This window comes from Herpailurus yagouaroundi, unplaced genomic scaffold (assembly GCF_014898765.1).
Source record: "Herpailurus yagouaroundi ecotype Mexico unplaced genomic scaffold, PumYag 140, whole genome shotgun sequence".
Lineage (NCBI taxonomy): Eukaryota > Metazoa > Chordata > Mammalia > Carnivora > Felidae > Herpailurus > Herpailurus yagouaroundi.
The window spans coordinates 24,314,456-24,339,722 of record NW_024412395.1 but is presented as its reverse complement, the minus strand read 5'-3'; the positions used below and the strand labels follow the sequence as shown (position 1 = coordinate 24,339,722).

Genomic DNA, 25,267 nt, shown 5'->3' with positions numbered 1-25,267 from the left:
CTTCTGACTCATAATGTTTATTCATGGCTTTAGTAAATGCTCCCTGCATATCAGCTTCCAGCATAGTCACAGAGCACCTGTACAGAACACGAGTATTTCATCACGATAGTCATGCACGATAGTCATCCTTCTGTGTGATTGTTCTTTTCACCAACTCACAAAGAAACTAATTTCCTCTATGAGCATATGGGGCATTACATTTGTACTGTTAATTGTAGTATTAAAATTCCTCGTCAGGATTTTTTTCTTGATTATTTTCATAACTTTCCATACCACCATCCAAGCCTATGCCGTGGGCTTTTCCTACAGTCCTTTATTTCACATATAATCCATATTCAACTCTAAATAATTAATTTTTATCTTTACCATCTCTCAATCCTCACTGGCTAAATTAGCCTCCTATCCTAGATTAACTCAGCACGTGCCCTGCTATTATTCCTACCACTATTGCTCCCTTAATTAAAGTCCACTTTCCATTCTGTTTCCTGAGTTACCAGTATTTATAGAATGAAGTCTAATCTCATTATTTCAGTAAATCTATAACTAACAAAAAAATCCACCGACTCATATATAAAGCACTGCATGTCATGACTCATGTTTACATTTTCAGCCTTACATGCGTATCATCGTACACTTACAATCTTTGTTCTTATCAATTTGGACTGCAAGTGGATCTCTAAAAAAATGTCCTCCTGTTTCTCTCCTGTGTAACACTCTAATCTATGGAAATCACCATAGTTGCACATTACCTTTATAGGGAAGTCTCTTGTGAACATCAAAAAATCTTCTCTATATAGCCCAGTTGGAGTTAGACATCTCATGTGTATTTCTTTATCATGTTAGTTAACCAACAGTATCACAATCATATGCTTCCTTATCTTGGTGAATATCTTTATGAGGAGACACATTATGTGGTAACATCTTTGTAGTCTCAGAGTGTAACACAGCACCTCACACCTGGAGAAGAGATCACTAAACAAATGGGGCAATGGAGCACTAAACCTCTCAGGCCTCCTTCCAGCGAGATGGTATCTTTTCTAAACTTGCAGTGATTCAGACCAGCATTATAATCCTGAGATTCCATGGTTAATATTCCAACACTGTGTAATTCCTTTCAGAAGATTATTTATATTTTAAATACTCATAAGGTTTGACTTTGAATTCTGTTATCATTCGATTTTCTATCATTTAGCTTCTCAATTCAAATTGCAGGACTGTGAGTTGTATTTATGCCTCCTTTTTGGACTCTGATTTACATCATTGATGAAAACTGCAAAGGTCCTTGATCAAGCTTCACTGAAATACTTTTGCATAATCTTGGTACTTTAAAATGTTGACCATCTAACATATTGAATGACTTTCATTCTCATGAGCAACTATTCTTGCTCAACTCCCCGAAGTGAGTAGAAAATGTTAACCGTGCTCAAATGCCAGGAAACATAAGGCTTTTCCCCCTATCTTTTTCAGTATGCATAATAAAAACTTTGTAAAAAGTGATAAAACCACTCTCTCACCTAAGGTACTTTAAGATACAGTGTTTTATAGAAACTGGCTGGAAAGGCATACATTTGCTATGCAACAGCATGATAAAATGGCTATTTTTCAAATTCTAAGTAAAACTAATACCAAAATTTATTTTTATCATACAGAAGTGCAACTATTGGGCACAAGGAAAATTACTTCAAAAAGAATGTGAAGTGGTGAAACAAATACTGAGGAGCATGCCAATTCAGTTAGGAATTTAGCCTCCAGGATGCAGGAAAATAATCACAGAAGGTTAACTTTAAGATGGCCTCCTGCTGTGTTTAGATATTGGAGGTTTAATCCTTAGCTGTGCACAGCTTCCCATATGAGGATTGGTCTTGTCCTCAGTATATCTTGCAGATGCATGTTTATTTTTTGTACTAAGGGTAAAAACTCATGATGCTCATTTTCATTATTAAAATTATGCAGGATCTCATATTTCACATCAACTCTAAGTCACAAATGATGCATTTTTTTCTTCCTTCCAGTCCTAAGAAACATTGGACAAAGCATAACCAAATTAGGCTTATTTAATATTTCAATAAGTACTGAGTGGATGTGTGGCTTAAGAAAATGTATTTTTTAATATATGATTGAATTATTTGATACATATTTGTTATGTTTCATATTAAAATATGAGGTATTTCAAATATGTTTGGCAAAAATTCTGAAATTGAGTCACTGTGATAAGGGGTGGGAAACAAACTTAGTAAGATAGTTGATTTTAGTGAAGACATAAACAAATTAATGTGTTTCCTTTTATGTGAGATTTAATTTCTTGGTGTCTTCATAAAAGTATTATATTTTAACACAGCCTAGAATATTAATACTTTCCTCAAAATATGAAACAATGAATGAAAGAAGCTGTGACATTTATTATACTATAATAATTACTATGACTTTTCTGTAACTATAACTTAAAATAATCATAATTTATCCAATTTTAAATTAATAACCTTGTTTCTTCTCTTCCTACACCCCTCCCTTCCTTCCCAGTCAATCATAGCTGTCCTGATGATCAGTTTAAATGCAAAAATAATCGCTGTATCCCCAAGAGATGGCTCTGTGATGGAGCTAATGACTGTGGAAGCAATGAAGATGAATCCAATCAAACCTGTGCAGGTAAAGGTTTGCTTGAATATATACATAGATCCCTTCCAAAGTTAGTCTCCATAAAAATGGAGGTCAGTGCTTTGAACTAAGCTGAACCTTCCTAGGGCTGATGATCTTATTATTGTTGTAGTAAATGAATTCAGAGTTGGATGCCACAAAAGCTAGAATACAAATTAACTTTTACTTAATTCTTGGGCATGACTCTGCTTTCCAAAGTAATTTGGCACTTTATCTATCCGTATTGGTTGAGTGTCAATATACTATTTGGACAAGACTTGTTCCTGCTAAATCTTAATTGGCATTGGAGGTTAAGGTTTGTTAGCGTGCTGTGATATAGGCCATCTCACAAGGACAACTGGTGTGTGTGTGTGTATGTGTGTGTGTGTGTGTGTGTGTGTGTTTTGTTTTGTTTTGTTTTACATTAAAAAATTATGTATTTATTTTATTTAGTCTGCTACAGAATACCTCTGTAAATAGTTTTCTTTTCCTGGGACATTATTTATGTGGGGATAATTTTTTTTTTTCATGAAAGTCCCGAGATCATGAAGCCTATTTACATTGCCATATAATTTATCCCACTGTAATAAATCTGTGAATCCCTAATCAAATTCTCTTTGAATGAGAATATATAGCTTGTGGTACAGGTTACAACAGATTGCCAGAAAGGTCATGATTAGTCAGATAAGTGTTGAAAAATAATATTGACTAGCAGCAGCCTAGAGCTACTTTTTAAACAATGAAAAGAACTGTATTTGATGACTCATGTTGATACGATTAGTAAATTTTTTTTCAATCATTACATAGTGCAATGTCAAAATGTATCAACTCTTCCCCTCCTCTATTTTCCAAAATAAGTCTCACTAAATAAAAATTATTACAACCAATTACTGAAAACTGTAAAGGCAGCATGTGGAGAAAAGACCCGAAGCTCTTGAAGCCTGGTCTGTACTCTAGGTTGGGCCACTGGTTTTCTCTTGGGAAAGCTTGTACTTCTGTGCAGTGCTATTTCCCTGTATACTTCTCTCTGCTCTCCCAGAGTATGAATTAACTAGAAAATATTTCCTTGGGGCGCCTGGGTGGTGCAGTCGGTTAAGCGTCCGACTTCAGCCAGGTCACGATCTCGCGGTCCGTGAGTTCGAGCCCCGCGTTAGGCTCTGGGCTGATGGCTCGGAGCCTGGAGCCTGTTTCCGATTCTGTGTCTCCCTCTCTCTCTGCCCCTCCCCCGCTCATGCTCTGTCTCTCTCTGTCCCAAAAATAAATAAAAAAAAAAAGTTGAAAAAAAAGAAAATATTTCCTTAACAGATTTTCATCATTTACTAAACAACAATGAAAGAGCAAAACAGTTGCCATTCCATAATCCTAACCTGCATCTTATATTCAGTTCTTTATCCACAGTTACATATTAGTGAGGATCCTGGGCAATTCTCTTGTCCCTATTGTCTCTGCTTCAGTATTTTAGAGTGATTATTCCCAAGATATTTTGTGTGTCATGGAAGGCTGTTTTACAAAGGACTACCTAATCAAAAGGAACCCCTAGAGACCCTCTAGTCCTAGCCTCTCCCTTCGAGCCCATTCATTTCATAGCCAAGGCATGGGAGAAAGCACTTGCCTTAACTCACATCATTGGTAAGAGTTTAGGGGAAACTCGATGTATGATTAATTCTCCAAGCCTATAATTTTGTTATCAAACTATATTATTCTATCAGTTAGAATTTTAGGTATGGTCAATTTGATTTTGCCCAGATTGTTCTTACAATTATGACTATGATTTATAATGAAGCATCTTTCTAAGCTGGTACAATTTTATTATTTTTTAAGGTTAAGGTATAATTCTGAGACTATGTTTCATTACATCCTAAACAGATAGGTCTGTTTTCACTTTAAAAGAAAAAGCATTGCTGACTCAATTCATAATACCATGTCTTTTTCATTTCTACTAGACTTTTAGAATCTGCTTGTTTCTACATAAAGGCACATTTGGGATTCACTAGCTACTTATAAATCAATCTTTTTTTTTTTTTAATTTTTTTTTCAACGTTTATTTATTTTTGGGACAGAGAGAGACAGAGCATGAATGGGGGAGGGGCAGAGAGAGAGGGAGACACAGAATCGGAAACAGGCTCCAGGCTCCCAGCCATCAGCCCAGAGCCCGACGCGGGGCTCGAACTCCCGGACCGCGAGATCGTGACCTGGCTGAAGTCGGACGCTCAACCGACTGCGCCACCCAGGCGCCCCTAAATCAATCTTATTTAATCTTAATTAGTGAGATTTCTAGGAAACCCTATACCTGTAGTCCACTAGGAAATAGGGCACAATCTTTTTGCACCTCAAGTGCCACTTTTAGTGATGCCAGCTGAAGTTTGCCAGTCAGGACCAGGTCTTCTTTACAGTATATTTATAGTGGATATGATGGTCTCTGTATGCCTTAAGAAACTGAATAAGAAAAAAAACAAATATGCCTTTTAGCTTTGAAAATTAAGTATGTTGTTATGTTACAATATATTTTCATTTTGTTTGACCAATATAAATAAATATGTCACATAGTTAATCATACTGAAAAAAAAATATATGGCAAATTCATTAGATAATTTCCCTGTCTGGGCCATTACTATATATAGTTACATACATGGAAAAATATCATAGATAAAGGATTTTCCAAAGGGTGGGATTATTTTGTAATTGAATCCATTGTCCTGTACCTTTTATCATTGTGAGTACTTTATATCTAAAATAAAATTCTATCCTATAAGAAGCTAATTTCTTATTTTGTTCCTTTGGTATTTCTCCATGAATCTGCTAATTCAATAAATATCTATCATGACATTAGATATAAAATAAGGAAAAATACACTATATCTTTCCTTAAAAAGCTGAATGAAGATGGGGAGAAAACATGTAAACAGGTCATTCTAATGCAAAATTCAAAATGAACTACAAATAGAAGCACAAGAAAACTAATTTAGTCTTTGTCTATCTGGGATCACTTCCTCAGGGAGGTGATATCCAGGCTAAGCCTTAGAAAGAAAAAAAGAAAGAGAGAAAAAGGAAAAGGAAGACAAAGAGAAAGAGATGTGTACAATAGTTCAAGTCATTTAAGGAGGAAAAATAATCTGATAAAATTAACCATTGACAAGATTGTGGAATAAAAGGAACCATCATACACTCTTGGTGGTTATATAAATTGTTTTTCTACATTGAAAAGCATTTGATCAAATCCATAAATGCAGACACATACATACCTTCAAGACTATAATCCCATTTCTAGATTTATACTCTTAATACCTATGTACAAAGCGATTCAAGTAAGAATTGCATTGTTCTAATGCTGGTAATATTGAGAAATTAGAAACAATTCAAATGACCACTATCAGGAAAAACAAATATATGTATATCCACTATATATGAAACTATAAAACTATATATATATATATATATATATATATTTATATATGGCTATATAACACCAAATATATGTATATTCACATATATAACACATATAGTTTTATATTCACATAATACAATGTCCTTCATACTTACAATGAATGAACAAGAGCTTAAATATCAACAGAAATTAATTTCAAAATGAACGTTAACCAAAAGTTGACAGATTATAAGTGATTTAGTACCATTTATATGAAATATAAAAATATAAAACAAATCTATATGTGTTTATTGCTTTATAAATGGAAATATGGAAATAACAATATGGATTATTAAATATGGAAATAAAAATGGAAATATGGAAATAAAAATAAGAAATTAAGAATAGTAGTTACATATAGAAAGAGAGAGGGAGATATATGATTGGAAAAAATTACATAGGAGATTTTAAATATAACTATAATACATTTTTTATGAAAAAAAACCAAAAAATAGTCTGTAGTAAACATAGGAAAAAAAAGATTTGATAGAGCTATATGATTGCAGACAGGTGTTAATATTATTATGTCTTATATTTTTCTATGTGATAGAAATATTTCACTGCGAAAAAAAAGGAACGATTGATTGGCATAGTTGCTGAGGGTGAGGTGAAGTCCATAGAGGATGGCAGGGGCTTGGAGGGTATGCCTGGAAGAGGAAACAGCATATGTACAGCAGGCAGAAAAGAGCTGACAGGCAGGAGCTTGGTGCTTGTTCTTCCTCACAAAAAGAAAATATGTTTCTGTACTTATGAGAGAGACCCAGAGGCCAAAGATGAGAAGTAGTTTCAAGTCTTTTTCCTCATAGCCGCTGATGATGATACTTAGATGAAAGCCTAGCCAATTTCAGATGAGATTTTTTTCCCCACAGTATGGAATTGTAATTAGATTACATAATATTTATTCTTCTCACATCTTTCACAAATTTTGAGTAAACTTAAACTAAATAGATACAATTGAATTAAGAAAACCTGATATATTAAAGATGAAACTTCTTTACAAGATAAATTGAAAAGTATGTTTTGATATGACATATGTTTTGTTTAAGTAGAATGCTTTGATTAAAATACAGCAAAGGTTAGGAATAATGTGTGAAGCTCTCTTGTCTTCTTCCTCCTTATTGTTCCTGTGCATTGGGGGATTTCTCACTGCTACAGGACAGCAGGAGAAGTATAATTAGTGACGAGTAGAAAAAATTCACGTTGTGACAGTGGATTTCTCACTCACTGCTAGATAAACAATTCCACTGAAGAAGTGTAAATTTCCTCTTCATTACAGCAGCATTTGCTACAAAATTAGATTGCTCTGGGGCTGCTCTGCTAATCTCACCTCCAAACTAATTTAGAAATGATGGTGACAAGAACTGAAAAAGTAAAGGTTGTATCTTTATGATATAAATCCAGTGATTAGAAAGTGATGTTTTAGTCAATCTGATTATATCATAGAGACAGACAGTACTTATAGATTTATAGAATGTAGCATTTTTTTTTTCTTATGTGAAATTACTTACATTTCATTGGTGGACTAAGCAGAGGATTTGTCCATGATTAGAATGGACAAAAAATTCATATATTCTCAGGGCCTACTATTCTTCAGTAATAAGCCAGTAAATACTCTTTGGTGTAATAGGTCATAACCGTTCCTTAAGCTTCTGAGTTAGTGAGGTGACACATACATTCCCACACCACATACAATGTGAAACAGGTCCTTAGGAGTTCTCCTTCTCCTCTATAATCATCTTAGCGGTCCTCATGAAAGAAATCTGAGAAAACTTTGCTAAAATGAAGCCTGAACAACAAGGAGTACTGTGACATTAAAAAAAAAATCAGATAAAAGAATGTTGGAATATTGGGATATTTAATATATTCTTATTATGAGTCAATTAGAATTTAATGGAGATGAAATGAAACTATGTAATTCTATATCCTTCTTTAAAGCAAAAACACAAGAAAGACTGAGGAATGAAATAGGTTGGGAATGAGGGAAGACAGGAGAGTTGTAGGAAAGGATGAAAAGTAGAGAAAAGGAGAGAAAGGAGAGAAAAAAGGAAAGAAGAAGGAAGAAGGGAAAGAGGGAAATAATGAGGGAGAGCTGGAAGAAAAAGGGAGAAAGAATTGGAAAAAAAACAGAACAAAACAAAACAAACCTTTCTTATTAAATTTCTCCTGAATCTCAAAAGGTAAAGAGTATTTACTGCAATCAGTGAAACAATACAGACATGTAAGAAACGTGAATCTTCCTCCTACCTCCATGCCCTCTCTTCCCACCAAGTGAACTAAATGCCAACGTCTTCATTCTTCTCTAGGCTAATCCATATATATATATGGACTATGTACGTGTGTGTGTGTGTATTTCAAGTAGATGTAGTTTTATTGAAATTACCTAGGAACTCTGTTGATTTAGTCTAAATGTTAGAATAATTTCACAGAAAATCTATAGTTAGCCAAATGAGACAACAAATATTTAATCCTGCTTGAAATGTCAACATTGAAAACTTCAGCAGTATACATGTTTGTTGAGATACTTAAAATCTAATAATGTAAAATAAACACTCTACTTGTAAAAAGGGAAAACTCAAATATTATGTGAAATGTTTTAGATTCGGAACCCTTATCCATATAAACAAAGCAGAATACATAGTGTAATAATTTTATGGAATTTCTAATTTATAGACACTGAGGATAGAAATGGTACATTGAATCTAATATGTCCAATCAAACCAGTAATTTTTCATTTTTCTCAAGTGATCCTTTCAGTGTTCACTAATAATATATATACATTTTAACATAGCAATTACACTTTGCTTAAAAGGAGACAACTAGCATATAACTTTTAAGAAATTATTTTATATGACCTCTGAAACCCTGATTTATGGAGACTCTTATTTTATTTTATTTTATTTTATTTTAATTTAATTTAATTTAATTTAATTTTATTTTATTTTATTTAAAAAAAATTTTTAATGTTTATTTATTTCTGAGACAGAGAGAGACAGAGCATGAGTGAGGGAGGGGCAGAGAGAGAGGGAGACACAGAATCAGAAGCAGGCTCCAGGCTCTGAGCTGTCAGCACAGTGCCCGACATGGGGCTCGAACTCACCATGAGATCACGACCTGAGCCGAAGTCGGTCTCTGGACCAACTGAGCCACCCAGGCGCCCCATGGAGACTCATTTTAATGTGTTTGGGTGACTTGCCTTTGAACCACTTTCAATTTTATACCAACTGTTAGTTCATTGGAATTTTGATGAAACAGAAACACATCCTTCTGATTCTTAAGCCCCAAAACAGGAGGAAATCTATGAACTAGGTAGCAAAGCAAAGTTTACTAATATACTTTGATTAAAAGGTTATAGATTTTATTATATAAGTGATGAATCACTAAATTCTACTACTGAAACCAATATTACACTATATGTTAACTAACTAGAATTTAAATAAAAACTGGAAGGAAAATAAAGTGACACATTTTTATATAACTATGCTGAAAAGTCAATTTTAAAAGTCCATCATAAGGCTAAATGTATGTTTTAGAAAATATTTTCTGCATTCTTGTTTCATATATTGGATCATTTTGAGATGTAGAAATAAATGCATTGAAATGTTAGAGGAAAAGAATAATTCTGACCCCATGATTAGAAACTAGATACCCTAATATAATCTCCAAATCTTTCCTACTACATGACAGCAAGTTTTCTTGGTTTATTGACATAGATTCTGCAAAATTCTTTTTTGTTAATTAAAAGTTGGATGAAATTTAATTCAACTATATATTCATAAGCATGTGCCAGGCAAAAATTGTGATGTAATGAATTCATAGCTTCATTTGTGGACATGTATGAGGATTACTGAATATCTTGCCATTTAGCAGTACCTGAAATTGAAGGGCAAAGCATGTGAACTTTAGAGAAAATGAGCAAGTTGGCAGTATCAAAAAATTAAAATTTACTTTAAAAATATTTTGTCTAATAAAGTAATAGAATATCTTATGTGTGAAAGAGTTACTGCATCATTTATTTTACCTGGATGTTATTCAAAAGGCCTTATTTGTACCTTAATGGATTATCTTAGCCAGAACATGCCAGGTGGACCAATTTTCTTGTGGAAATGGGCGCTGCATTCCCAGAGCCTGGCTGTGTGACAGGGAAGACGACTGTGGTGACCAGACAGATGAAATGGCATCTTGTGGTAAGTTGTCTGTGAAACATGCTGTTAGTAGAGGCTATGTCAAAGAGAAAATTCTGTCATTTTGTCACTCTTAAGAGGCTCTTTATTTCTTTATAAATACTGGTCAACAAGGCAAAAGATCTGTTAATATTTTATTACTGCCTTTTAGGCCTGAGTGTGTACTTTAGTGATACCTTTGGAATATATCCATTCCATGAGTCAGTAACCATATTCTTAGCCAAAATAAATGGATCCCAACATTGAGGATTATATTATGAAGTAGTTATAAACCTAATATGATATTCTCAAATGTTCATTATTATCAATCTTATGTCCGTAATGATTATTTTTTTTTTCAAATAGAGTAGCTCATTGGGTAGCATTTGGACTAAATTATGAGTTTCTCATTGACATGCTTATGATATATTCTTGGAGCAACAAACAATACAGGCTGAGATTACATAGTTGGCAATCCATTTGTTTCATTTTCATTGAGTCATATAATTCTGTTATTAGTTTAAGGTATTTTTGTTAATAGCAAAATTTCTAGTCACTTTCAACTGATCCTTCTTTGGGAAAAACATTTTATTGTTACATAAAATTGCAAATTTAGTTATTCTCATTTGTACCCATGTATCAATAGATTTTATTATCATTTGTCAAAGTGATGTATAGTGAAACATAGTAAGGAAATTAACCAGGTTTTCTAAGAACTTGTGGAATCTTTCAGGCATGGCTATGCATTTTTTTTAATTACTAATGGGGAAACATATATTAGATATGCATAGCACATTTATTAGAATATAATGCAATTGAGCATGTATTTTTTTAAATAATTTAACTACATGTCATAATAGTTTTAACAGTTGGGAAATAAGAAGACTTTGTTTTAATCCCTCAATTTAAAAGGCTCTATTTAGGGGTTCCATTATCTAAAATTTTATCTTTAAAATTTTTCTAATACTAGACAATTAAGTCCCTATAGACATTAAAAGTTGTAACCTTTGAATAAAGTATAGATGAGTAAGTTGTACTGATTGACACTGTAAAGAAGACAATAGCGGTTTTGAAGAAGAAAGTAATAGACAGTCACACAATAACAGTCACTTTTATATTTCACATGTAGAATTCTCAAAGCCTGGCCAGTTAAGGGATTCAAAAAAAGTATCCCTTTCCTTTCTAATGTCCAGACTATTCATGTGGCTGGGTCTGCATCTAGGAAGTTCTATCATTTAGGAAAACTTGATTGTTTTTCTGTTCTCAGCATCTCCTTCCAGAATATGCCAAAAGGGTAATGAATAACCTGCAAACAGTAAAGACAGAGAAGTCTAATTCAGATAAGAAAGTCCATGAAAACATTATAGAATAGGAAAATACATAATGAGCTCATTAGAGAACTTCAATTAGGTCTTTGATCTGACTTGTACTTTTCATGATGTTAGGGGAAAAAAAGGTTGCAGGAAGTTCAGACACATATATCCTATTGAATATTTGCAATACATCTTTGAGAAACATATTATTGTCCAGATTTTACAGATAAAGGAGTAAAAAATTAGGGACATTTAACAACTTGCTTGAGATCACAAGGCTAATAAATAGAAGGACAAGGCTATGAATCCAGCTATACTTGAAACTAAAACTCAGGCATTTCAGGTCGACTTTGTCTGTGAGTCATGGATTGGGTTCAAATTGGGAGTAGAACATGACATGATACATATCCATATTCATGACTATCTAATTAAATGTGCGTATACCTATAATGAGTTTTGTTCATTGTTGGGTTGGTAAATTTTTTAAGATCTCCTGGCGTGGGGGAGCCATGATCTAATGTTTACCTATTTTTTGTGGGGTAAATACTCCTGTCATGGCCAATATCAAGTTGCTCACGTGACTTTTTGCTTGTGGATTTGGGAAAAGATGTGCGTACCAATGTATGGTATTTCCATAATACAGATATAATAGACATAACTAACTTCAAGAGCAAAATAAAATTCATATAGTTTATTTTAAATAATGGATGTGTCCTTAATAATTGATTCTTAGAATCCTTGAAAATTTAAAAATTGGTTATTGCAAGCTGGTACAAGATGCTTCCAGTATACCACTGGATAGGAACAACTGTGAAGTGTAGTTGTCAGTTTGCTTCTGAAATATAGCCAAACTTTATAGAGTATCAGTAAGCCACATGGGGTAGTCTCAGTACTGTTTCCCCTTTATAAGGTAAGAAACACGTCCTCTCCAAACTTGTTCCTCTCTGTAGTAACATACATTTATCTTTCAGATTGTCATTAAACATCAAAATTTATGTCAGTAAAAGAGGCTGATAGTGAATCTCTAGTAGGCACAATTTTATTTCAAAGTTTTAAGAGAGGGATGCCTAGATGGCTCAGTCACCCAGAGCATCCAACTTTGGCTCAATTCATAATCTCATGGTTCGTGGGTTCAAGCCCTGTGTTGGGCTCTGTGCTGACAGCTCAGAGCCTGGAGTCTGCTTCTGATCCTCTCTCTCCCTCTCTCTCTGCCCCTCCCCTGCGCTCTCTCTGTCTGTCTCTCTCTCAAAAAAACAAACACTGAAAAATTAAAGAAAAAATAAAGTTGTAAGAGAGAACGACATGGATTACTCTCATAAAAGAAATTATCTCTGCATTGAGGCACCTGGGTGGCTCATTTGGTTAAGCGTCAGACTTCAGCTTAGGTCATGATCTCACCATTTGTGGCTTCAAGGCCTGGATTGGGCTCTTGTGCTGATATCTCAGAGCCTGGAGCCTGCTTTGGATTCTGTGTCTCTGTCTCTCTCTCTGCCCCTCCCCCATTCACACTCTATTTCTCTCTCTGTAAAATATAAATAAACGGTAAAAAATTAAAAAAATATCTCTGCACTAAATGCAAAATGACAAAAATATTATAAATTGTTTAATTTACTGCATCATAAAAAGTCATTCTCCTTGGAAGTAATCTAGAAATGAATGTAAGTTCAACTAATTCCCAGTTTTATTAGGCATCATTATAATATTTGGGCTGATCATATTTTACTTTTCCCATTGGAATCAGCCAAGTTCCCATAGGTTTAATCCTACTAGAAGACTCACCATCATTTATTTTGTTTTTATATTTTAGCTCCATGAACAACTTCTGTTTCATTTCATAACTACTATTCTTCACTGAAAATAGTACCAAAATTTGGATTTTAAAACATGAGAATCCAATGGTTAGAAATGCTTCTGGTCGGGGGCACCTGGGTGGCTCAGTCGGTTAAGCATCCAACTCTTGGTTTCAGATTGAAGTCATGATCTCACAGTTCATGAGATGGAGTCCCACATCAGACTTCTCGCTGACAGCATGGAGCCTGCTTGGCATTTTTCCTCTCCCTGTCTCTCTCTTCCCCTCCCCCTGCTTGCACCTGCTTGCTCTCTCTCTCTCTCTCAAAATAAATAGACTTAAAAATAAAAAAGGAACGCTTCTGGTTTTATTTAGGAGTTGAAGCTTTTGCAAATCAGGGTCAAAATTTAGTGGAATTCATTAGCACCTGTTTAAAACCTAATTCATTTTACTTGCATTTGCTTTTACAAGGTAACTGCACATTTTAGGTTGAAACTATATGTAGGCAAACGCATAATTAGAAAGGGCCTTGAAGATTCTCACTTCATCTTTAAAGAGCCTTTTAACTTTTTTTTGGTAGTCCTCATGTTGGGCAAAAAAGAGACTCTGGAAATTGATTCTGCAAATAAGAACAGATAGGTTAAAATAGTGAAGCCTGACTTAGAAGTGGACTGTGTGTCAAGGAACTAAATGGTCACTTGTTTCAAAGCTATTAGCGTGGATTCTCAACTTTAGCTGTCAGTAAAAGAATCACCTGCCCATGCCTCACCCCAGACTAATTAAATAAGAGTCTCTGGGAATCAGATGCAAGAATCAGTATTGTTAATGCTTTCCAGTGGTATGAAATGTGCCCTCAAGTCTGAGAACTGTCAACTTAAGGCCAAGGTGCTGAAACTTGATCATGCACCAGAATCCCCTGGAGAACTTATTAAAAAAGCATAAAGAAAAACATAACACAAACCAGAATGCTGGGCCTGATTCTCAGAGTCTGTGACCCAATAAGTCTTAGTTTGTCCATGATTTGTATTTATATTTATACTTCTAACAGTTGATGCTGATCCTATGTGGTCAAGGGACCACACTTTGAGAAGCAACATCCAGGTTTGATTATATCTTACGTGTACTTAGTGATGTGATCATGTTTATATATGCAAAATGAATTTAAGATGGAAGCAATTAACCTAACAAATTTTCTTCCCATTTCCATGTTACAGAATTGAATATAAGAGTGTTTCATGATTAAATGTAAGAACATTTCAGACAAACTTTCACTTTGCCCCTTGGAAAATTTATCATCAAAAGCAGTACATTTGTTTATTTTAAACTGTAGTTTAACTATTTTGGGAGTGTTCTGTCTTCCCAGTATTTCAATATAGCTTTTATTTGTTATTACTTTTTAATAAATACACGTTAATGTAAGTTGTTAGCTTCTGATTTGTTCAAACTGTTTAATTAAAAAAATACCTAAAATTTATTAACAGATTGAAAGGTAGTTCAATGGAGTCTAATAAAAATCCATTAAAATTTGCAAAATTAACATGACTCCCTTTTATAAGTGTTAATCTTTTAAATCTATGATAATAGTAAAATTCTGTCTCATGTAATGTATAATCTTACTTGTAAAGCTACTTGTAATTTTACTCCACATAATTAAGGAGCAAAGAATCAGAAACAAAACTGGCAAGTATCAGACACAAAGAGAAGAGACAGAGCTGTCAAAAAGAAATAATTTTCCAGTTAAATCAGTGTATGCTTTATATCAAAGATTTGTTTAACTAGTTATTAGAAAACCAAATTTCATGATTAACTATAACATTTTTTTAAGTTTAGTAAGAAAAAAAATGCATATTTGTGTAACCTAATAAATGAAGACTGTTAACCCAATGGGGCACTGGCAAAATGTGAGTATTGGCAAGCACTGCTTTCAGTTGCTCCCTCATTCCTTAATAACATCTTGGAAGACGCAATGATTCTGGTAACTCCTTATTTCCAGAACTTGATTAAATCCACTTTGAAACTTCATTTTTATATCTTAGTCAAAGCTTTCTTCTACCCCACTGCTGGCTAGACGTGAAGCTCTAGGAACATTGATGAGAGGGGACCATGTTCTGTCTTTCCACCCTACATGACCCCTCTTCTAGCCTTGGCTCTTCAGTCAGATGGGAGAGATGGATAAATAGGTAGCATCTTTTAAGTGGGTGTAGTGGTAACCTTCTCTGCTTCTCTGAAGATCACAGCCCTCTGACACATGTGCAATGCAGCTCTTTGAGAAAATGTGAAATCTTCAGAGAGGTGTGAGGTCTCATTTCTCTTCATAGTTCCCTCAGCTCTATCTTCTGTTTCTGCTTCTTCTCCCCCCACTTCTAGATTTCTTTTATCCCCATCCCCCATTGTTCCTACCACAGATTTCATATCTCATAGTCCTAAGAGTCTCTTTTGCTTGGTGGACACCTTCTTGGTTGCATTACTGTTATGACCCCCCCCCCTCAAAGTAACAGTTTTGGAGCACCTGGATGGCTCAGTGGGTTAAGTGTCTGACTCTTGATTTCAGCTCATGTCATGATCTCATGGTTGTGAGATAAAGCCCCGTATCGCACTCTGCACTGTATATGGAGACTGCTTAAGATTTTCTCTCCCTTTCTCTTTCTTCCCTTCTGCCCCTCTCCCCAACTTGAGCTCTCTCTCTCTTGCTAAAATAAGTAAATAAATAAATAAATAAATAAATAAATAAATAAATAAATAAAATGGAAAAAAAAAAGTTTTGCTCTCTCTTGTGAGTACACTTTTCCCCCTGCTCTCCCAACTGTGATCAGGCTAGTCTCCTAATGACCCATCAGTTCTTTCTTCTCTAGATTCAGGGTAAAATGGTTAGTCTGCCTCCTGAGCAGCATTAATTTATTTCTCATGTACCCACAAAATTTCTTGAATTATTGTCATGGAGTATCCCTTCCCTTGAGTCTATTGGTCTTTGCATAAAATTGTCTTGTGGGCTACTCTTCTTTTGGAAGGAACAGCTTCAACTGTTGGGATTTATGTGTAGCATGCAAGAGTACTTAGATTCTCCTTGTTCTTAGTATTGGATCTAAGTGGGCCAGTGTCATGTCAAAAGGAAAAATCACACTATTACAGTTAATTATTATTCATTTTCTTGCTCCTTCTCGCTCTCCTTTCCTTCCTTCCTATTTGCTGTTAAAGCTGGCAGGCACTTGCTGACCAATGCAGACAAACTCTGCACAATGTGCACAATGCATATTTTCTCAATGCGTGGACATTTATAAAGAATGAGAAAACCATTCATTTTATCCCCTCACATTATAAATAAGGAAATCAAAACACTAAAAGTTGTGCGTCCAAAATTGCAGAATAAGTTAGTCTGACAAGCACTGGACTCAGGTCCATTCTCTTTGTTTCAGAGGTTTTGGTGGTTGCCTGCACATGTTATCTAATTCAATCCCTCATCCAATGTAAGATTTCTAAAACTGGTCTCAGAGATGCTTACCCAGTCCTGTTTGGATATTTTCAGGAACAAAGAACTGGCGTTTTCGCAGGGTAGCTAATTCTACTGTTAGTCAGTAATTGTCAGAATATTCCTCATTGTTGCAACCAACATCTGCCTTCCTAAAGATTCTAATCAATGATACTTGTTCTGTTTTCTGAGGCTACACAATCTAAATCTATAACCTTGTCACAGGATCACTCTTTAGATAACCGAAGGCACATTCCTGCCTACCTAACCCTTCTCTTTTACAAGCAAAAAACACCACTTCTTTCAGATTTCCTTACATGAACATTTGTATGTTATTTCCCTCCCAATTGCCCTACTATGAATATACTTGGGTTTTAATGACGTTGGTAAAATTAATGTTCTAAAATGGGGAGTTGATGTCCAATGGGTATAGAGTTTCAGTTCTACAGATGAATAAGTTCTAGAGATCTGTTGCATAATGATATGAATACAGTTAATGTTACTGGATTACGCACTTAAAGATGGTTAGAATGGTAAATTTTATGTTATTTTATTTTAATTTATTTTGCCAAAATTAAAACCAAATTCATGGCCTTGATAGAATTAAACAGAACATAGTATCCCATATGTGGTATTTTTGAACAGATTGAAATGGATTTATTACCTTCAGTGATTTCTAGGCTTCTGTTAACACAATTATAAATGGGAGCCTTATCACATAACTCCCATGTCAAGTGCCCAGCTAATTAAAATAACTAAGCTTCTCTTATGACTTGATCACTCCTTTTGCTCCTTTTGGGTGCTTCTAATGTTTAATTTTCAAAATTTTTTACCTTTTATTTTGATAATCTCCTCATTATTCCTTATTTACCTATTTCTGAATATGTACATGGGTCTGATCTTTTCCACTCTATGCTATTACTCTTAGATTTCCATCCTCCTATAACTCTTAACCCTACTGCTGTCTTGCAATTTTGAACCTATGATATTAATGAAGTCTCCCAGTTTTATGGAATTCAGAGATTTGATAAGCATAATTTTTAAGGCTGTAATCAAACCATAGTAACAGAGGTGTTAAACTTTTGGCAAGTAATTAAAAACATCCTTCAGGGGAAACTGATTTAATAATTAAAACTGTACAGAGACAATTTTGAAACCATTAAATTTACCACCATCTTGTGGGCATGATACTTTCATTTTTCATCAGAAGATTTATCAAACATTGCCAAAAATATGAGAACGCTTTGTTTATGGCATTTTCATGATATATCCTTATCTAAAAATTGTATCAGCAAATAAATGAATCTCATTTGGCATAAATTTTTATTTTGTTCTTGAGCAAAGACTCTCTTTAAAAATGCTGACAAAATAATGTTTTAGCAAGTTAATACTAGAATTATTGTCAGATATATATATATATATATGTATGTATAAATTTTACCTTTCTATTGTTTGCAAATTTTCACTCATTTTTGAAATTGGAACAATATTATTTAACATTTTCCAGTTTCCATACATCTTTCCCATCTCCCATTTATTTCAAAAGCACTGTCAATATTCTGAGATCAAAAATACATGTTTCATAACTTCTTTGATAACTTGTTTCAGTGTGGAGATAAATTCATTTTTGGAAAGTAGGTGTTACAATTTTCTCTCTTTGATTTGATTTAGAGCTTTAACTTCCTATCAAACCTGTTTGTTCTTCACTCTCCAATCTGGCAGTAATTACTTCCATTCAAATGACAGAAACCAAAGAAATTAAGTTATTTGATTTATGCTTTCTATCCCAGATGGTCGTGTTCTGCTTTCTCATGTTCTATACATTTATATTTAAACATTTTTATTTTGTTTAGAAGTGGCATGCAAGCTTCTGCTAGGTTCTCTCTTATGTTATTCTTATGGGTATGTGACATGCTTTCTCACCGTCTTTGGTTACGGTTCCCTGTTTTATACACATTTGATTAATAAGGCTCTGTATGCAGGAAAGTGGGGAGTTAGGAAGACCCTGGTGAGCATATTGAAAGCCACAGGCAGAAATTATTAAAAACAGCTTTTAGTTCCTTGACCTAACTCAACATTTCCCCAGCTTCTTGCTTAAGGGTATGAATCACACAGGGTGCTTGGTACTAATAAATATCCTCAGGCCACTACCACCCTCCCCCAAATTCATTCAGTAGGTCTCACATAGAGTCCAGGAATATGTATTTTGGGAAAAGCACCTGCTGTGATTCTTATCCTAGAGCAATTCCAAAAAATTTAATAAGCTATGTGATGTCAACATTCCCTACAAATTAGAATTTGTTAAGGCTACTACAAATCACCACAAACATGATGGCTTCACATAACAGAAATCCATTCTCATAGTTTTAGAGTCCAGAAGTCCAAAATCAGCAGTGCTCCACAAAGAGAATCCTCTGCCTCTTCCAGCTTCTGTTGGCTGCTCCACCTTGGCTCCAATCTCTTGTCTGCATGTTCACATGGCCTTTCTCTGTGTCACTATCACATCTTATAAGGACGCAAGTCCTTGGATATTTAGGGACCTCCCATAATCCAGAATGAAATAATCTTGAGATCCTTAATTACATAGGCAAAGACCCTATTTCTAAATAAGACATTCATAGGTACCAGGCTTTAGAATGGGACATCTCTTTTTGATACATACATTTCAACCCATAACACCTGAGGAAATGTAGTATGTCCTATACTACCAACTGAAGTATAATAAAGGTTCAAGTATAAGTACTTTTAAAAGCTGTACATACAATTCTAATATACATCCAGGTTTGTGAAACACTCTCACAATTCTAATTATTTACTTTTGCCTCCTGGCTAACTTCTTATCCATACTCTCTGTTACATACCAGGAATCCTCAGATGTTCTTTCTTTTCCATAGTATCTGGAGCTTTGCACTACCAAAAGCCACTGGGCAATAATAATTCTAAGTTCCTCTTGGTGCTGACAAAAATGCAGTCCCTTAAATTTCTGTCAAGAATAAACATGAATTCTTCTGACATTTCAGCAGCATTGATTTTATACACACACACACACACACACACACACACACACAATCAGAATCAAATGAGAAAGAATATGTAAAATCTCGGTAGTGGTTAGTATCTAGTAGTTATTCAATAAGAGATGAGCTATAGCCTTTTCTTCTTTTTTTCCCTTCCAAATAATTTTCTTTATCAAATGGAACACACACGCACACACACACACACACACACACACACACATTTAGTTTTCAAACTAGAGTTGGAATTGGGCCAATTGACAGTATTAGAGAAAATAACATTTCCAAACTCTTATTTTTTTTAATATTAAGTTTAATATTTTGAAAGATGTCAGGTTGAAGTATCCTACTGATCCAGGAAACAAATCCCTTCTATCATGTTGAATTGGCATTTTGAAAGCAGAAAGCTGTGTGCATGTCAGTGTTTGAGCCATTTGTTGCTGCCCCTTGCTGGGATGAGATAGTTTCTATAATTTGAGCAGAACTGAGGTGACTGAAGTTGGGGCTTTACCCCAGGGTACGTTGCCAAAAACAATCAGGATGTAACCTCTGTGAGTTAAAGTACATAAGCAATTTCATAAAAATTGCTCTTATTAATAACATGCTAATTTTTAATGATAAAAATGAAACAAAAAAAATCTTAGGCAACCTGACTACTATTTTGTGGCACTGAAGAATCTATTCCTTGTGCCTACACAGTGCTAAAATTATTAATCCTAGAGTATGAATTAGAATGAGAAAAATATGACAGAATACCATATAAGGACAGTTTAAAAATTCTTGTTTTTTTGGGGAGCCTTTGTGGCTCCTTTGATTAAGTGTCCAACTTTGACTCAGGTCACGATCTCACGGTTCTGTGGGTTCGAGCCCAAATCAGGCTCTGTGCTGGCAGCTTGGAGCCTGGAGCCTGCTTCAGATTCTGTTTCTCCCTCTCTCTATGTCTGCCATTCCCCCACTCATTCTCTCTCTCTCTCTCTCTCTCTCTCTCTCCCTCTCCCTCCCTCCCTCCCTCCCCCAAAAATGAATGAATGTTAAAAACAAAGAATTTCATTAAAAATTTCTGTATTTTTTATTTATTTATTTTTAATTTTTTTTAAACATTTTATTTATTTTTGAGACAGGGAGAGACAGAGCATGAACAGGGGAGGGTCAGAGAGAGGGAGACACAGAATCTGAAACAGGCTCCAGGCTCTGAGCTGCCAGCACAGAGCCCGACGTGGGGCTTGAACTCCTGGACTGCGAGATCATGACCTGAGCTGAAGTTGGCCGCTTAACCACTGAGCCACCCAGGCGCCCCAAAAATTTCTGTATTTTTAAAATGTAGATATTTCAAAATTTGTTTTTTTTTCTTCTGGAAGATATGGTCGTATACACACACACACACACCAAAATTTCCTGAAATATAGTCTTAAAATAAGTAGAAACCAAAATAAATTTGAGTTACTTTTTATATATTCTGAGTTTTTATAGACATTATAAATCAGTTAATTGTTTATTTCATGTAGTATATTTGTTGGGGAGAGTTTTTTTTTTTAAGTTTATTTATTTTGAGAGAGACCGAGTGTGTAAGTAGGGAAGGAACAGAGAAAGAGAGGGAGAGAGAGAATCCCAAGCAGGTTCTCTACCACCAGTGTAGAGACCAGTGAGGGGCTCCAGTCACGAACTATGAGATCATGACCTGAGTTGAAGTCAAATGCTTAACCAACTGAGCCACCAAGGTCCCCCTCATCTGGTACATTTCATTGGGAATTTCCAATTTACAACAGCTATTATTTCTTTATCATTTCTTGAGACAAAAAAAAAAAAATCTAAGTTCATTGTTTAATTTTTAACTTTTGGACTCAATTGAGTTTAGATTTATTTTAGTACTAATTATTTTAATTGCCAAGGATCCCTATCACTGTTAGATATAAATCTGTCCTTTGGAATTTTTCTGCTGTCCTAAAATGTATAAAAACAGAAAATGTAAATTTTTCCTAATGTTTATTTATTTTTGAGAGAGAGAGAGAGAGAGAGAGAGAGAGAGATTGAGCGTGAGCATGTGCACAAGCAGGGTGGTGGGCACACAGTGAGGGAGACACAGAATCAGAAGGCAGACTCCAAACTCTGAGCTGTCAGCACAGAGCCTGACAAGGGGCTCGAACTCATAAACCATGAGATCATGACTTGAGCTAAACCCAGCCCCTTAACCGACTGAGCCACCCAAGTGCCCTGAAAATGTAATTTTGTATAAAGAGACTATATTTTTAGTCTCATGCACTATTTTCTTCCCATCAATGTTTATGTATGTTCAACTTTCACCTTTCTTTAAAAAGATTAGCACCAACATAACTACTTAACTGTTTTTGATCCTATATGTCTCATCAGCTGTCACATTGATTCTTACGTTCCTCATAGTAAAATGTCTTGGAAAAGTTACATAAATTTTATGTATCAATGTTCCACTCAGTCTACAATAGACAAAAACTGTTTTTCCTCCTCAAATCATTCCACAAAAACTGTATTTTCCAAGCTCAACAGGAAAAAAATAATGTGGGTAATGCATTTCCATTTACCTCTCATGTTACCATTATTGTGGTCTTTCTCCTTGAAATACTTCTCTTGTCTTCAGTGACAAGATATTTCTTGGTTTCCCTCCTACATATTTTCTGGTTCCTCTGTCTATGCCTAACTCTGAAATATTCTTTCAGTATTTTCTTTGATAGAGGGAGTTGATTTCTTTGTAGGAAGTTCTCATTTTTATTTTATTTATTTTATTTTATTGTTTCTTTTGAGTGGGAGGAGAATAGATTTTTCATTGTCGATTCAATACTGCAAATAATTTATAGGTTACTTTAGTTTTCATAAATTTCTTCTTGGCATCCTAATATATCACTACAGTGTTTCTATACATGAATTTAGTTTTACTTATCTCGAGTTAAATTGTGGTTCCTTAATCTAAAGTCAGGTCTTTCATAAATTCTGGGAAATTCCAAGAAATCATCTTTTTGATTATTACCTATCCTCATTTTCTCTTTCATGTTTTTGGACTATGAATTTAATATTTTCTCTTTTTAATCTATTCTCCATGATTCTGTATTTATTATAAATTATTTTTTATCTTTAAACTGCAACATTGGATATTTCTTCTGCTATGTCTTCTAGTTTAGTAATTCTTCAAACATACTAATTTATAATTTAATCACTCCTTAAAGTTTATAATTTCAACACTGGTTTTGATTTCTAAATGCCCTATTTGGTTCCTTTTCAAGTCTCTGCCTGTTTTTCCTCTGGGTGTATGTATGGTTGTTTTCACTTTATTTATTTTGAGAGAGAGAGAGAGAGAGAGAGAGAGAGAGAGAGCACAAGCAGGGGAGGGCAGAGAGAGAGAGAGAAAGAAAAAGTATCCCAAGCAGGCTCTACATAATCAGTGCGGAGCCCTACCTAGGGCTTGAACTCACAAATGGCAAGATCATGACCTGAGCCAAAACCAAGTGTCAGACACTTAACTGAGCCACCCAGGTGCCTCATTAGGGTGGTTTTTTTTTAAGCATGCTTTTGTTTTATCTTTATCTTTATTTTTATTTTATTGTTTATTTTATTATTATTATTTTTTTTTTTTTTTTGAGAGAGAAAACGCACAAGCAGGATAGGGGCAGAGACAGAGAAGGGGGGGGGGGCAGGGGACAGAGAATCCAAAGCGTGCTCCTCCCTGATAGCAGTGAGCCCAAGATGGAGCTTGAACTCACAAACCTTAAGATCATGACCTGAGCTGAAGTCCGAGGCTCAACCAATTGTGCCACTCAGGCAGGCACCCTTTGCCTTTATTTTTTAAATATGTTTGACTTCCTTATTTTATAGTGTTTATTATATTTTAGTCTATAGTCTCTGTCATATACCTGTCATGAGACTGAAGCACTGACTACTGTGCTAATGAGGCATTTAGATACTTTTTAAATGTCTGAAGATCTTATGGATTTAATTCTGCCATTTTTTGGATCTGCTAAATTTCCACTCACCAGATACATATTTTTTCTTTTGCTTGCTTGTTAGCTCTACTTCTTTCCTCCCTCCCTTCCTTATTTCCTCCTCCCTCCCTCCTTTTCCACTTTCTTCCTTCATTCCTTCACCCCTTTTTTAATGTAATTTTTTGAGCCTGTCTTCTGTTTTTTGGCCCTGTGAAAGTCTTATGAGGCCTGTCTTGAGGCCACAGCTTTCCTGAACAACCTATTGTCTGAAATATTGTATGCCCTGAATTCATCTTTACTTTGATTTTTTTTAATTGAGGGTTTTTGAACTATAGAAAGTAGAGCTTATGATACAGTTTCACATCTATAAATTTTGGGATACACACACACACACACACACACACACATATACATACACATATATATATTTTTTCCATTCACAATCCAGGCTGAGACCTCTCTTCATACTGGGAGGGGATATTATCTCCTCCAACCTTCCATTGAGGGTTTAGCCTCTGAGGGTCCTGGGTCTATGCTCAGATCCACACCTTAGGAGCAAGTAAGAAATTATCATCTGTTTAGTGTTGATATTAAAACCCAAGCATCTAGATTACTGATTCAGCATTCTTCTACTGCCTTTGTGGGCAAAATCCGTCTCTCTCTCTCTCTCTCTCTCTCTCTCTCTCTCTCTCTCTCTCTCACACACACACACACACACACACACACACACACACACACACGCATGCCTACACATATTCACAAAGCTATGGAAACTCAATAACCTAGTTTTCAGTTCTCTTTTCATTTCTCAGCTCTGGAAATTTGTATTATTTTCTTGCATATGCACTATGTATTAAAATGTTTGCTTATTACTTTTGCATTTTTCATTTGTCTTCCTCATTGCCAGAAGTGTTCTATATGTCTTTCTAGCTCTTCTGTTAATTTCATTCATACATTCCCTGGATGGATGTTCCATTTGACCTCTAAGGGTCTCTTATATCAGTAGTGATTATTTCTAAATCTATCACACAGGCCAATTTGTAGCTCCTAAAATTTCACTACATCTATCTTACACATTACTGCAGCTATTTTGAAAATTTTAGTTTTTTAAACATTTTATCTACTCTGACTTCTGGGCCTTCAGGAATGCTGTCTTTCTAGAATATTCTAAAACATCCCTTCCCCTCCTGTTCTCCTGATTTGATGTCAACATATTATTCATATTGGCTTGTATATAACTTCCTCTGGTGTGCAATAGCTGAGAGTAGTTTTGATGCTTCTGTTCTGGGTTGCAATAACACCTTGTGTTGCTTATATCATAGCATTTATCAGAGATTTATTGAAGTAACTTGTTTAATTATACTACAAATATTTTCTTACTAGATTGTAAGGATGCTTAGAAATGAAAATGGTGAACTTTGTATTCCCAGTATTTAGCACTACTTTATTCATTCATTTATTCATTTATTCTAGGTGATGTATCACTAAGACCTAGATCTCTGTTTTGTATAAAGCTCCCAC

General features: G+C 34.8%; 1 protein-coding gene across 4 annotated transcripts in view; it reads left to right on the top strand.

Annotated features, from left to right (window-relative positions):
• The window catches only part of LRP1B (LDL receptor related protein 1B), a 1,898,953-nt gene that overhangs the window by 1,183,093 nt on the left and 690,593 nt on the right, over positions 1-25,267 (top strand). For all 4 annotated transcript variants that reach the window (XM_040474969.1, XM_040474970.1, XM_040474968.1 and 1 more), the window contains exons 17-18: positions 2,521-2,646; positions 10,125-10,241. In XM_040474969.1, coding sequence (XP_040330903.1) covers positions 2,521-2,646; positions 10,125-10,241 — 243 coding nt within the window. The remainder of the gene's footprint in view (positions 1-2,520; positions 2,647-10,124; positions 10,242-25,267) is intronic.